The sequence below is a fragment of the Rosa chinensis genome, chromosome 3, assembly GCF_002994745.2.
Source record: "Rosa chinensis cultivar Old Blush chromosome 3, RchiOBHm-V2, whole genome shotgun sequence".
In the NCBI taxonomy this organism is placed as follows: Eukaryota; Viridiplantae; Streptophyta; class Magnoliopsida; order Rosales; family Rosaceae; genus Rosa; species Rosa chinensis.
Genome location: NC_037090.1, coordinates 10670687 through 10684435, shown reverse-complemented (window position 1 = coordinate 10684435; position 13749 = coordinate 10670687). Strand labels below are relative to the sequence as shown.

General features: G+C 37.5%; 3 protein-coding genes across 9 annotated transcripts; all 3 read right to left on the bottom strand.

Moving 5' to 3' along the window:
- LOC112192817 (protein root UVB sensitive 5) lies at window positions 1–4171 on the bottom strand. Of its 4 annotated transcripts, XM_024332695.2 has the most exons (15): window positions 3848–4160; window positions 3669–3734; window positions 3350–3501; window positions 3079–3179; window positions 2933–2991; window positions 2632–2678; window positions 2473–2551; window positions 2305–2377; window positions 2030–2119; window positions 1819–1878; window positions 1588–1701; window positions 1415–1475; window positions 1210–1328; window positions 647–739; window positions 1–564 (listed from the first exon to the last, which is right to left on the bottom strand). In XM_024332695.2, exons 1-15 carry the CDS (start codon window positions 4024–4026, stop codon window positions 334–336), a joined length of 1524 nt encoding a protein of 507 aa, XP_024188463.1. In that variant the 5' UTR covers window positions 4027–4160; the 3' UTR covers window positions 1–333. The 4 variants fall into 4 exon arrangements, 2 of the variants coding, with proteins under 2 accessions (XP_024188463.1, XP_040372458.1); XM_040516524.1 differs by lacking the exon at window positions 3848–4160 and having other exon boundaries at window positions 3350–3358; window positions 3669–3699; XR_002933641.2 differs by lacking the exon at window positions 1210–1328 and having other exon boundaries at window positions 522–564; window positions 3848–4171.
- Window positions 4172–4389: 218 nt separating this feature from the next.
- On the bottom strand, window positions 4390–8661 carry LOC112192818 (probable envelope ADP,ATP carrier protein, chloroplastic). 3 transcript variants are annotated; one of them, XM_040516525.1, is made up of 11 exons: window positions 8206–8344; window positions 7601–7657; window positions 7439–7493; window positions 7205–7267; window positions 7040–7096; window positions 6876–6959; window positions 6712–6780; window positions 6521–6633; window positions 6266–6435; window positions 5614–5692; window positions 4390–4859 (listed from the first exon to the last, which is right to left on the bottom strand). In XM_040516525.1, exons 2-11 carry the CDS (start codon window positions 7651–7653, stop codon window positions 4748–4750), a joined length of 855 nt encoding a protein of 284 aa, XP_040372459.1. In that variant the 5' UTR covers window positions 7654–7657; window positions 8206–8344; the 3' UTR covers window positions 4390–4747. The 3 variants fall into 3 exon arrangements, with proteins under 3 accessions (XP_040372459.1, XP_040372460.1, XP_024188465.1); XM_040516526.1 differs by lacking the exon at window positions 8206–8344 and adding an exon at window positions 8066–8191; XM_024332697.2 differs by lacking the exon at window positions 7439–7493 and having other exon boundaries at window positions 8206–8661.
- Window positions 8662–9731: 1070 nt separating this feature from the next.
- On the bottom strand, window positions 9732–13127 carry LOC112194793 (vacuolar cation/proton exchanger 3). 2 transcript variants are annotated; one of them, XM_024335022.2, is made up of 12 exons: window positions 12731–13127; window positions 12337–12404; window positions 12191–12219; window positions 11880–12076; window positions 11559–11771; window positions 11319–11447; window positions 11109–11225; window positions 10775–10828; window positions 10540–10656; window positions 10344–10434; window positions 10186–10251; window positions 9732–10104 (listed from the first exon to the last, which is right to left on the bottom strand). In XM_024335022.2, exons 1-11 carry the CDS (start codon window positions 12992–12994, stop codon window positions 10190–10192), a joined length of 1341 nt encoding a protein of 446 aa, XP_024190790.1. In that variant the 5' UTR covers window positions 12995–13127; the 3' UTR covers window positions 9732–10104; window positions 10186–10189. The 2 variants fall into 2 exon arrangements, with proteins under 2 accessions (XP_024190790.1, XP_024190791.1); XM_024335023.2 differs by having other exon boundaries at window positions 11562–11771.
- Between the last annotated feature and the right edge of the window lie 622 nt (window positions 13128–13749).

Genomic DNA, 13749 nt, shown 5'->3' with positions numbered 1-13749 from the left:
TGAGAGAAATCGCAGCCCGATACTAATGCAAATTTAGGAGATTCACTACTGAATGAACTAGCAAGAGAAGCATTAGATTCAGACTCCTCTATGATTCTTATACACAAAAGTTTCACTCTTAACACGAACCCTGACAGAAAACAGAATTCCAGTCAAATATTTCACTCTAAAACCAAACAACCTCCATGGCTCAGCTTCTTTGCTCTAGGAAAGTATTGTCACCTGGAAGAATCAGGGTGCATGAAAGTTCAAATGTCATCTCGGTGCCACTGGTAGATCAACATTCCAAGGTCAGACTAAAAGCAGAGGCATTCTGATACCCATATTTGAAACTCAAATGGGGTTCAATTCATCGAGGGAAATTTCCTTGGGAACCTTCAGGTTAATTTGAAGTGTATCCCATCCAATTCCATTCAACTGTTGGATGAAGTCCTCAAACCTATCTTCCATCTCCAAACGGCTTTGTGCAAGCTGTTTGAGGGCAGTACTTGAGCTATTCCAGTTCTCATGTAACCAATAAGCTTGCCACAAACTTCGTAAAACTGACATACTTGAAGCTCCCACCTGCATTTTTGCTCAATATCAAGGTTGATTAAACTTTGACTACAAACTTCTCTAAATCCTTGCTAGTAATATTAATGCATACCTTAAATGACACAAAGACCTCAAAGTCACTTTTTTGTTGGTTCACTACAAGAATATACTTCTCCTTTGAATATAGTTTCAGAAGTGCCTTAACCTGTTAAAAAAGAAAGGAATAAAGGAAGGGTATAAGAACTACTGGTTAAAGCAGAAGCCCAGATTTTACTCTTTAAGATAATACTCGGAAAGCTTTTTCCTGTATGCACTATGCAAGCTATCCTATTTAATAATGCATGCCTATTGGCATGACTTTGGTGAATTATGCCATATCGTCCACCTCCTAAATAAGCTAGTTGATTGGAAAGGATTACTTTTATTGTTCTATTTCAATTTGTTTTACTTACAGAGGGGTCAGTTTGACTCAAATAGAGAAAGCTCTACGTATGAGGATGCAAAGCATAGGTTCTTATCGTGTAATAAGGTGACATAGATGGTCCTCAAAGATTAATGTTGTCAAGAAAGATGTTTTATTGTGATTCTGCCAATATTATGGAGAGAAAAGTACTTCAATGTTCTCAGTGACTCGATAATGTAAGGATCTAAACAACACAATAAAGGACGGATTACCATCAGAGCAGCTTTCTCCCCAAAAATCATCTCTTCCAAGGGCACACCAAATGTAATTTGGGGTGTCATGAATCTTGGCCACAATAATATGTTTTCTTCCTTATTGCAACTAACGATACCTAAATGAAACTACCAAAAATAATGGTCATTCTTATGTGATGAGAAACTTTCACAAACAAAGTTTCAGAAATATTATAATCCTTACCAGGAACGATAGAGTGTAATATGTGCGATTTTACCAATATACAAGCACGCTTAAGATTTATCTGCAAGCAAAGTAAAAGGGAAAGAACAGTTTGAAAATGAATTAGGCCCTTCCCATTACTCAGTGCATCTTTAAGCATAGAACAACTCAAATGAGAGATCCAACAGTATTACCGAGTTAAATTGGAGAACTGATAGAGATTGATAGCGTAACCAGAGGTGCAGAAGCCGCATGGCCATCCATGTAGTTACCAGAATTGGGTATGATCTTACAAGGCCAGGTGTATCCTGCATTCACAATTCAAGATTATTTCAACATATCAAAGGAAGAAGTTAGTCACTGGTACATGCACATTACTTTATAGATACTGAGTAAGGCCATCTTGAGAAACTTAATAGGCATACCAGAAAAAGTATGCCCAAACCAAGGCCAAGCAGCTGAGCGGTTACTTCCCAAACTTCTTCCTGAAACAATTGATCAATCACTTGTGAGAACAGCATTCTCTTTTCCAAAGAGTCAATACGATTCATGAATGGACAAAACAGAAAACAAAGTCCTGTCAAAACATTGTACTCTAAATATGTGATTTAATTGTAGAAGTTACTCTTCCATTACCTTTGCTGCTACATCTCCCAGATTTCCCGAAATTGCAAAATGACTTTGAATCACACGGAATGAAGGATCTTTTAGTCCTCTAGCAACAGCCTGTTTACATGTCCACATCATGTAAATGGTGGAATCCTTGGTCATTGCTGATGCAAACATGATACATACACTAATATAGCTAGAAGGAAGAGCGCTACTATTGTATGATGACCAAATTACTCATTTGATTAGTTCTGAAGAGATAACGGAAGCTAGGGCTACATAAATACATGGCAGGGGGATACCTTGGTAAGATTTCCAAGAGATGCCAATGGCAGGAAATAGGCAGGATACAATGGTGTAGTAAGATCAAAAATGCTGCATGATATATAAAAATTAATAATCCAATAAGTCATTTTCATTTCACAGATTTCATTTTGCACAGTATCCAACGGAATGTCTGTTAAACAAACCTTCCTGCACTGCCAATGAAGTCTGCATATAAGCGCCACTGCTTTGGATCATCATCAAAAAGATTCCCAAATCGCCCACCTGAAAAAGAGAGCAACAGTCACTGATAAAGTAGAGCACATAACCTTGTATTTAGTTAGCTCTCTTTATGCTTGACAGACCGATAAATAAGCGTCCAACAGCTCCTATTCCATCTTTCGAAACCCATCTGCAGAAACAATCTCATAACCTACAGTTCAGTCCTATGAAAAGCATTGAGATATAAATGTTGCTTTACAGATACGAACTTCGCCTTATAAAAGCAAGTTAAAAGAAAATGAAACCCTCGGTTTTGAGTATCAGATGGTGAGGTGTAGAATGAATTAGGCATTAGTCCTAGTAGTTACAAAAAAGAAAAAATGACACTGCCATGCATGATGCCATAACATTAAACATCCAGCAAGAAGAGAATCGTCTATTCACCTGATAGCAGCAGCCGAAGCAGCAGCAGTACTGCCAGAGAAAGAGCCGACACCAACAGCCTGCAAGTAATGCATGATTATTAAGCAAAACCGAAACCATATTTGCAAAAACGGCAGATAATACCCTGAAAGACAGTCTCTACTAACCTTTAGTAGACTTGAGGTGACTAAAGTGTGACAAATCCATGCAGTAACATTGGTAGGGAACTGTAACAACATGTACAATAAATAATCATCAGAAACTGATCCTGCAACAAAGTAAAAAAAAAAAAAAGAATAAAGTTAGAACTTACTACTTAGACAGTATTCTAGGTCTCCGTCTACACTTAGCCCTTTAATTAAAGTGCTGGCATATCAGACTATTCTTCATAATAAACCAACTAATAAATGACCAATGCATGATATATATGCTAGTCACCTGGGAAGCCTGCAGGAAAGATAAAATCTTTAACAATATCGGGAAGCCACGATAACTCGGTATTGGAGAAATGCGAGCTCTGAGATGTATTAGCTTTTGAACTAGGTTCCTCTACAAATGTCTGTACTTGCAGTTCATCATCTACCACATACCTGCTTGTGAAACCACAACTCAATCCTAAGCTTTTGGAGCCTCAAAATGATAAATAGCAAATGTTAAAAGATGACAGGTGAAATAGTAAAAATGACATCAAGATTATCATCATCCACAAAAATTAATGGGCTACTAACAGGGTGAAATAGTGAAAAAAGGCAAGGACCTCTTAGCAGTGCCATTTCCATATCTCTCTACCAATATCACATGCGGCTGAGGCTGGCCTCGGTTCCTGTTAGAAGCAATTCAAAACGACACCGCGTCAACCAAAACCGATTCATTCACAATTGAAAAACTTTTCTTTGGGAAACCAGAGAGAACAGTAAGTAGAGAATGAAGCTTTACCTGCCATTATCGACCTGGTTTTCAATGTCGTCGTCATCATCATCATCATCTTTGCGAATGCCAGATTGAGAAGAGGAGGAGCACGCGATTCGAGAGTGGCAAGGTCTGAAGTTCGCAGTCTTTCTAGAAGAATCGAAAGCATAAATGGGGAGGGATAGCTGTAATGCGCAACAAGGCATTGAGTGAAGATGTCGGCAATAGGGCTTGAATTTGCACAGCTTTGAGTCAGAGTGAGTCGTCTTCTTCAAGTTGGCGAACAACTTGAAGATGGATGTGCTGTTGTTTAATCCTCTTATCTACCACCCAAAATGTACGGACATCTCCTTACGGCGTCGTTTTACACGGCGGGTAAAAGATATCAGCCACTTTTATTTTTTTATTTTATTTTATTAGCGACTTCAGGGCGGCCAAGGGAAAGTTGAAGTTGAGACATCTAAATATCACCATTTAACGCTTTCATTTGCTGAGCTAGTCATTTGTATGCAGAATCAGTCACTACAGGAAAACTATGTAGTAAGACAGTAACTTACTAACAGCTTCCATCAATCCAAAATAGAACTCTCTGAAAAAAAAAAAGGATTGTTCTATTACAACGAAAGAGGCCAGTTCAATGAGTGCCTCGCGTCTACAGATGATAATAAACAACCGAATAGCGCGGTGAAACACGACTTCCACAAAAGATTGCAACCTAACTAGCACTAATGACTGTCCTACAAAACACAGCCTTGGATTCACTCAGGATATCTAGATTCTAGCTAGTATGAAAGCATTTTCAGTCTTTCACCAATACAAGGATGAATTGTGGTGAATAAATATATCGACAACAAAATTTGGTGAAAGATGTGCTTAGTGCTGGTGTAGTTTAGTTCAATACAGTGGGGGCACCAAATGCTGGATTGTTCAGCTAGCCTTCTGCTGTTGTTTACTGCAATTTTCGTCCACAATTCGCTGAAACTCCTTCTGACTGGTCACAATTAGACGTTTGACCATGTCGTAAGTGGTAAGCCTAATGCTGCATTTGAAAGAGGGAGATTTCATCAGGTTATGGAGTTTAAAGGGTTTGCATGTCTCTGGTGAACTTCATCCATGATGGTATATAAACACAAGCAGGGAACAATAAACAAAAGCTAATGTTAGGAATGAAATCATTTGACATGCAGGGCACACGAAGAGGGTGCTCTCTATTTTGGCTTTCAGATGCCATGAAAGACAAAATCGACTATACAAGATGTATGATTTCTATGCATTTATAATGTCGTATACTTTGCCAACCCCAGAAGTATCTCCCAAAAAAAAAATTCCGAGACCATGGTTTCCCACCCAAAACCGTGAGACTATAATACAGTTTTTGGCCAAAATCACATATTCTTATTTTCTTACCGAAATCCTCTCATTGGTATATCATGATTTTTTAGCAATTCTAGAACTGACATAACTCAAAAATCTCGACCCCATTTTTTCTTATGATTTTTCAAATTTGGAAAACCAAGAAAATCACAAAAAACAAATCGGGTGAAGATTTTTCCTCTCCATCAAGGAGCAGGTCCTAAAAATCATGCTTTACCAATAGTGAAATTATGGCACAGCAGAATTTCAATGAAAAATGAGTGTTTTGCAAAAACACTTGAGACAAGATTGAGGGATTAGGAGAAAAGACAGAATGTTCTCTCACATAAGCCCCAGCTAGACATTCACAACTGCTGCAGCTTCGGACAAGATAATACAAATTCTAAGATCATCTAAAGCAAGATAGGTATGCATGGAACCTGCTGTTTGGTAGAGTTTTCAAAGCATTAGGCAAGAAACCCCTATACAAGCCTATCAGTCCATCACGAGCCACGATGCCTGCACAAGCAACATCAACATAGATACAAGGACTTTAAGTATGGAACCAAAATAATAACTTACTAACAAACACAAACCAATGCTAAGAACAAAACATCGGAAATTTTTATATCTAATGTTGAAAGCTGCAACTTATCAAAGAATTATTGGCAACTAGATGAGTTAAGAAAGCTTAGAACATGATATATTTGCTCTATGATACCTAATGATTCCTTATTTAGGGATAAATAGACAGAGGAATATCAATGGAGAAAGCTTATACCCTTACCTCAGTGGCATGAAACAAAGTATCAAGTTGATTCAATGAAGATATAGAAACAATGCTAGGAATATTTATATTGCATCAATATGGTTTTACTTAAATTGACTTTAAGACATAAGGATGTGCTCCATTTATTCAGACAAGCACCAAATAAAGATCCAATACATAAATGAGAACAGCTTAGGAGATATAAGATTGTTGAAGTAACCTACATTACAACTTTATAATTGTCAATGTCTAGTAATTTACATAATATCTGGTCATCTATATGGTAGTTGCTGACTGTCATATAATTAAGACCATAAAGTTACCTGGAATTGCATCCAAAACCGTCTTGTATGGAGTGCCCCTCATTTGCATTTGTCTTCTCACAGTGTCTAAAGGATAGCACGTGAGTGTGGCAAGGGAAGCTGACACCAAACCCGTCAAGAGAGATGCTTCAGTTTTCTTTTGAAATTCCTCTGGCAAAGACTTTTTCACCCTGTCATCCAAAGCAGACTATGACTAAATATTATACACTGTATGCTCTTTCAAGATAAAACAAAAAGAGGTAGGAGTGGACTCACAAGTCAAAAACGCAGAAGTTGACAGCAATATATGGAGCTATTCCAATAAGAGAAGGTCCAAGACCATAATAGAAGGATGCAAATCCTTCCTCTCTTAGCATGTTTAAGGCAATCTGGAAAGAACACTTCAATGTTCATTTTCACTAGGATAAGAGCGCTTGTCATAAATAAAATGATCAGGTTTATCATACCTCAGTCATAGTTCGGCACCCTGGTTCAACTGCTAACCGTAACCTCAGGACATCTAATGGATATGTGACCTACAGGAAGGATGAGTACATGTTCAAATGGCTAAACATTACAGGAAAACACTATTGACCTTAAAATGTTACAAATCCACTATAGCATTACTCACAAAAGTGGATGTCATCCCTGCACAAGCCCCTGCTGCTAGTCTTCCAAGAAGAGAGAGCTCACCATCTTTTCCAGTGAAGAATTTCTATAAATTCCAAATGTAGATATTTAGTTCTGTATAATGGAATTTGCACAAGGTTTGCTTAGATTTGAATTCAGAATTACCTTGTAAGCTTCATAAGCAAAAAGCTGAACAGCACTATAAGGGATAATCCGTATCACCTAACCAAAAAAGAACTTTCAATTAAAATGCAATTCAAGAAAACTCATAGCCTGGGAAAGTAAAATTTTGATGCAACACCAAATAAGAATTTTAATGAACACACAAACCTGAGGAAGGTTGCCTTTCCAGTACCCTTTAAGCCCTTCTTCCTTCCCTATCATTGCTATGGCCTGAATTGTATACATCAGCATTAAGCATGAGGAGATGGTCATAGCTGATGAAGATAAACGCAACCTTACAAAACAATAAATTATGCATCTGTCTGAAATTTCTTTAGATCTACATAACTAGAGCATAAGTAGACCATAAACCAGAATAAGAGAAACTAAGCAGCAATGTATACTGAATAGTTCACTTCTTAGCTGGCATTGTGTCCACATTTCAGGTCTGCAACATCTGCGTCACAGCCCATATGAGATTATGAGTGTAAGACAAATGCGCATAGTTCATGCCCTTAAAAAACTTGGAAGAGCTTAGTATGGGAAGGGCGAACCATAACATACCTCAACAAAACCAATAGCCTTCTTAGCACTTGCTTGCCCAAGTCGCACCCCATGAGTCTGCAAACATTTCAACCTATTTTAGAGCACTGAACCATTCAAATTGAGCTACTACCTATGCCTACTACATTGTTGGAAAAAGTGAAAACAATAATGCAGAACACTATTTCCCTATAACATGTATAAATTTTGCACATCAAAATAGAAAAACACAATTAAGCCAATTATCTAATCAAAATATTGCACTTTTATTCCAGAATCGAGAACCACTGCATTCCTTGTACCAGAAGAAAACAGCCGGAAATAACTTTTTCTTAAGAGTTCTCGAGTAATGTTGGTCAGAGAATATGAAATTAGCTAATATACCTATGTCTATCTAAAAATTCTCTAGTAAAGCTAATTTAGAGAGCCAAAGACTTATTAGTTTAATTATACACTGAATTTCAAAACCAATACGTTCTCGGATACCTGGAAATTAGACATTTCTAACATGCAATGTGCATTTCCACAGTAAGCAGACCCAAAATGTGCCACATTTTTCCACTATACGACGTCGCATGCAAAACCATAAAGCTACAAAATGTGACAAAAATCAAAGCCGTAAACACCTGCATAAGAATCTTGATGCGGTCGAGCGGAGCCGTGACCGTCTTGGCCGCCGCACCGGCAACAGCACCGGCGCAGAACAGCGCGACGTCCTTGGGGACGCAAGCGATTATGGCCAGCGGATGCTTCAGGAGCTGAGCGGCCGACGGCGCGAACTCCTTGTGCTGCTCGCGCTTCTCCGCCACGGAGAGGCATGCGAATTTACAGCGAATGCCAGTGCCGGCGGCGGTGGAGACGCCGTAAGTGAGGTGCGCGGTCTTCCAGAGGGGGTCGTGGTCAAGGGAGTGAGAGTGAGAGTGGGAGGCGGTTAGGGTTAGGGCTGGCATGGGGCGCCATGAGAGAATGGGGTGGTCTTCGGTCATGGAATTTGGGAATTGAGGGAGTGAGGAAGAAGAAGAAGAAGATAAGGGATGGAGGTTAGGTAGTTGCAGAGAGAAGAGAATTCCGACTCTCTAGTCTCTGTATAGGCGGGTAAGAGTTCACCATCCACTTGTCAGAAAGGGGTTTTGGGCTGGGCCCAAATTTGTTTTCTTTATTGGGCTGTGTTGGATCTCAGGGTTGGTGGTTGGAACTGATCCCTAGGGAATATTAATTGTACCAAAATAATTTAGGGCCCGCAATACAATTATTTATTTTTTTTAGTACAAAATGCCGAATACAATTTTCCTCGTGATGGCGTTCTGAATTTGCAAATTTGTAGCATTATATCAATTTGATATGATGGATCGCTCTCGCAGAAGTACTCTGCAATAATGCAACTTTTGGCTAAATTGATGTGTTTTTGAATTTTGAGCGTTTGCTATCCTAAACTTCAAGATGTTTTCAGTGTTTCACATGTTGTTTATTTTTACTTCGGCAAATTTTTTATTATTCGTATTATACCACTATTTATTGAACATAAAATATAATAGAAATACAGTTAATGAAATTATCTAACCAAACACTATATTATGGCTAATTTATGGATTTATAATTAAGGAGGAGCCGGTTCTTTTTCATAAAGGTTGTTGACCAAGAAGAATCTTAGTGATACATTAGTTACAATGTTTTGCAAACTGTCTAACTCTTCTCTTCAAATCATCCAACGTAGGGTTAAATCTAATAAGTTTCCTCTCTTCGGTCTTTTCTTAAAACTTAAGAGTCTTTCTAGAGTATTTACATATGAATTGTCAGAAATGGGTCTTTTGGAACACCAAGAAACCGAGAGAACACCGTTGCACTTGTGTATTTGTGTATACTCATCTTTTGTTTGATTTTGATATTTTAAGAACTGGCAACATATAAATAAACATCAAGAAATTTTGTTTTTGATTGTTTTACGATCCTCATTCCATGTTTCCTTTTTAATTATCTTAAGTTTTGTTTGTTTGTAATGTGAATTGTAAAACATGTGATGTTAAGATACTAAAAAATGAAACATGAAGTGTGGATTGTAAAATGGGGAGTGTGAATTTCATTCCTTTTTTTGTTTGTTACACAACGACTTATTAATAAGAAAAAATTCATCCTTGAGTAAACACCTGATGAATACTGGCAAACTTTAATTTGATTGAATGCAAACCGACACCAACAACACATTTCCATTTATTCATTGCATTACAAAAAGCAAAGAGAATTTATTCAAAAAAAAAAAAAAAAAACAAAGAGAATAAGATAGAAAGATAAAAAGCCAGATGAAAAAAACAATCTGATAGCCTACATAGACTATACATGACAAATGCTGTAGGGCGTGGCCTGTCGTCATCAAGCTTCCAGAACACCAAATTGTAAGGTATCTCAGTTCTCAAGTATGAAGTAACTAGCTTTCCGGCAGGCAATAGAGGCCAATCAAAAGTAAAGAATAGTAAATGCATGTTGAGGATTCGATGTTGCTGTAATTGATCACCCCAAAAGGCCAAACTCTGCATCGAAATCAATTGCTTAATTTGTGTATTAACTTAACGAGTTAAGTTGCTAGATAGATAATGTAGACATGAACTTACTTTCTTAAGCTCCAAAGACTGATCCAGCTGTAGTTTTAAGTCTCAGATTGACACTGTTTGGTCCATCTACATGGGAAAGGAGTAGGTTTAGATAATGTATCAATTGTTGCTTGCATTAATACATTAGCCAGCAAAGAATTGAAGTTGTAAGTACTTACTAAGTGGAGCTTGAGATACAAAAAAACAGGCTCCAATAATAATGTAGCACAGCAGAAGAATCAGTCCTTTCAGGTAGTGAGAAGTGCCATCCTATTTATGAATAAAGAAAATTAAAAAGACTCGTGATATATATTGGCAAACTTTATATCCCAAATTTGTATTGTTTAGTGTTAATCAGAGATTAATCGTAAGTACCTGCAATGTGAAGGCTGTGGCTAGGATTGATAAAGCAAGAGAGCCAGTCTCAAGGAGACTGAAATTGAGATCCATGTTAATACCCATAATCCAAGCTACAATGACACAAAATGGAACCTGCACATACGTAATATAAATCGAATTTCGTTAACTGGTTTAAAAAAAAAAATGTATAGGAGAAATATATAATGCAATATAAAGTGGAATTAATTGTACATTAATCCAATTTCCTTACCACAAACATGGCAATTTGAGTTGCAGAACCCAATGCAACACCAAGAGTTATATCCTGCAATTTTGAAAAGAAAATATGAAGTAACACGACATATTTCGACTATGAAATCTACTGAAATTACGGAAAGTGCTACATAAACTATATAACTACATCGCAGATGCAATCAAGAACAAAATCTGAAACCTATGAATAAATGTTCTTTGAAAAATATGGTTCACAATGTTATCGGAACGCCCGATTATATAAGGAACCCTTCATCAATTAGTAAAACGTATGTTCACAAAAACAAAGAATATGGAGAATTAAAATCATATGAGACATATATTTTAATTACCAGCTTGTTCTTGAAAGCAAAAATGACAGCTCCTGCATGTTCTGCTGCATTGCCAACAATAGGTAGCAGGATTATGCTGATGAAGCTCACAGACAACCCCCAAGAATCGGATGCTTCCTGTTCATCAACAAATTACTTGGTCATTGTATGATAATCTCGATCAATGAATCCATATAAGTTCAAATAATCAGGTCAGATCTGCTTTATTACCTCAATTGTTCCCACTATATACTCAGACAACAAAGCTATGACTCCAGTCATTCCAACCAGCCACACAAAACCACTCCAGAATCCAATTACAGCTGCTTCTTCCTCGGCAGCATCATCATCATCCGATTCCTAACCATGAACAGCATTGCAAATTAGTACTAATAATCAATAACACAAAGTGACACGAAGCAAACACAACTGAATTGATCGATTAATTAACTAATTAATTTATTAAATTACCTCCTGAGCTTCAAATAACTCGCGGTGAGTCCAGAGCTGGAAGACAATGTAGGCAGCGTAAGCAATCAGCATGATAATGCTGCTAGCTCTCGACAGATGGAGCGTGGAGTCTACGGTAGCCACGGACTCTCCTGCGGCGAAAGTGAAGAGCAGTGGCAGCAAGTGACACAGCAGCGCCAGCAGCAGCATCAATGAGTTCACGTCAGCTTGTCTCTGCGTAATTAAGAGTTATTTATCCAAACATCAGATGAGTATTGACAGAATAAACAGCTAGCACTACTCGTGAATCGTGATAACCTGATAAGCCGACTAGCTACTTACTCTGTCATATTTTTGTTCCCTTCTGAGGTTAGCAATGCCACCGCAGAAGAGGGAGGTGCCGAGGACCAACAGAAGGTTGGAGAGTATCGATCCCAAAAGGGAGTACTTCACTACTGTGATTTTGTGTTGGCTCAGAGCAAAGATAGCTATAATCAGCTCGGTGGCGTTGCCACATGTCGCGTTAAGAAGCCCTCCCACTGTAAATTTAATTTACCAAATCAATAAATTTGAAAAAAATAAAAATTACAGTACTGATCATTTAATCGTTTGCCAATTGCCATACATGAATGTACAAAATCAGGGTTAATTACCTGTTGGACCGGTGAAAAAAGCAATCTGTCTGCAATTACGGAAATAGGAAAAGGAAAAAATAATCAAAATTACTATTGTGAGTAAATGCATGTTATTACTGGCAATTAAACATTAGTCAAATAATGAAATCAAAAATTGCACTTACTCTGTGAGGAAACTAACACGTTCTGCTAATGGCATTAGTCCAATGAGGCTCAGAGCGAAGACCCAAGGCTGTATTAATTAGGTACATATAATCAGCAATTCATAATCGAGGTCACAGAGAATGAATCAAAATGCATGCAATTAATTAGTTTCCTTTTCAATTTTGAAAATTATAATTTTTTTTAAGTGTAGTAAAAAATTTCAATTTTTTGCGGCATCTTCATTTCTGACAAAATTACAGTTAAATTTACACTCCAATACATTTTCCGTTGTCGGAAAATAAGGCCCATGCGATTGGAACCTGATAACATAACATGTAAACTGATGTTATAGTAGTGAGCTCACTGCTCAATTGGAACCCTAGCGATTAAGGATTAATTAGGGCTAGTACTCACTCTTCCAAAGCCAAAAGAGTCGGCCAAAATGGCTGCCGGGATGGCCGGGAATAGAACCGAGAGTTTGGTACCCAAAATAACCTCCTGGAGATTGGCCAGAAATTGTCTAAGAAGTGAACATGGAATTTTCGAGATGAGCGTACGATCAGACTTCTTCCTCAGTGAAGAGGAGGACCTGTTGTGAGCGGACCTCTTCCGGTGCTCCTTAGTTAGGCCTTTGGGGTTGCCATTTTCCAACAGCCATGGTTCTTGGTTTGAAGCCATGTCAGTGCAACAACAGATTAGGACAAAGGAAAGGTTTACAGAACAAATAGAAGAAGACGAGCAGGGATATTAATATAGATTATATAGTACTAGGACCTGTATGCAGCTATAATTCTCTGAATGAGATGTAGAATTGGGGAGGGCTATACAGTTTAAATAGGGAGTGGTATTAGTGATGCACCTTCCTCGAAGTTTCATTTTTTTTTTTTTTTTTACTTTTTTCTTTCGGGATTTTGCAGATTTATTAAGCCACGTTATAGCCAAAACCAACCTGAAAACATTTTAAGATATTTACCAAACAAATATGGGTTTGGTAGGAAACAATAAAGGAAAATCTTAAAAACTTATGGATAAAATCAGGTAAGATTTCTTCAAGGGGAAAAAAAAAAGATTATTTAATTACAATTGACATTTTCCAATGGGGGCACACAGTCTAGGTTTTAGGATGTCTAGGGTAAGCTTTTTGAAGGAAAAAAAAAAGGCCTTAATCAATTACAATTGTGTTCAAATAAACACTAATTTGTGTTTGGCTCAAACTCTAGGTTACTTGCCCTAGTGGTAATATGGTTAAATTATAAAGATCTAGATTCCTATTCAATGTATGATTACTTTCCTTGTATGATTGAGATTCTATGCATTGTAATCCTCTATATAAATAGGCCCCTATTATCAATGAGAATACACAACGGATTTCTCTCAATTTCTAATTCCCTAAAACAAATTGAAAATTTTCAATGGGGGCACACAGAATGTTT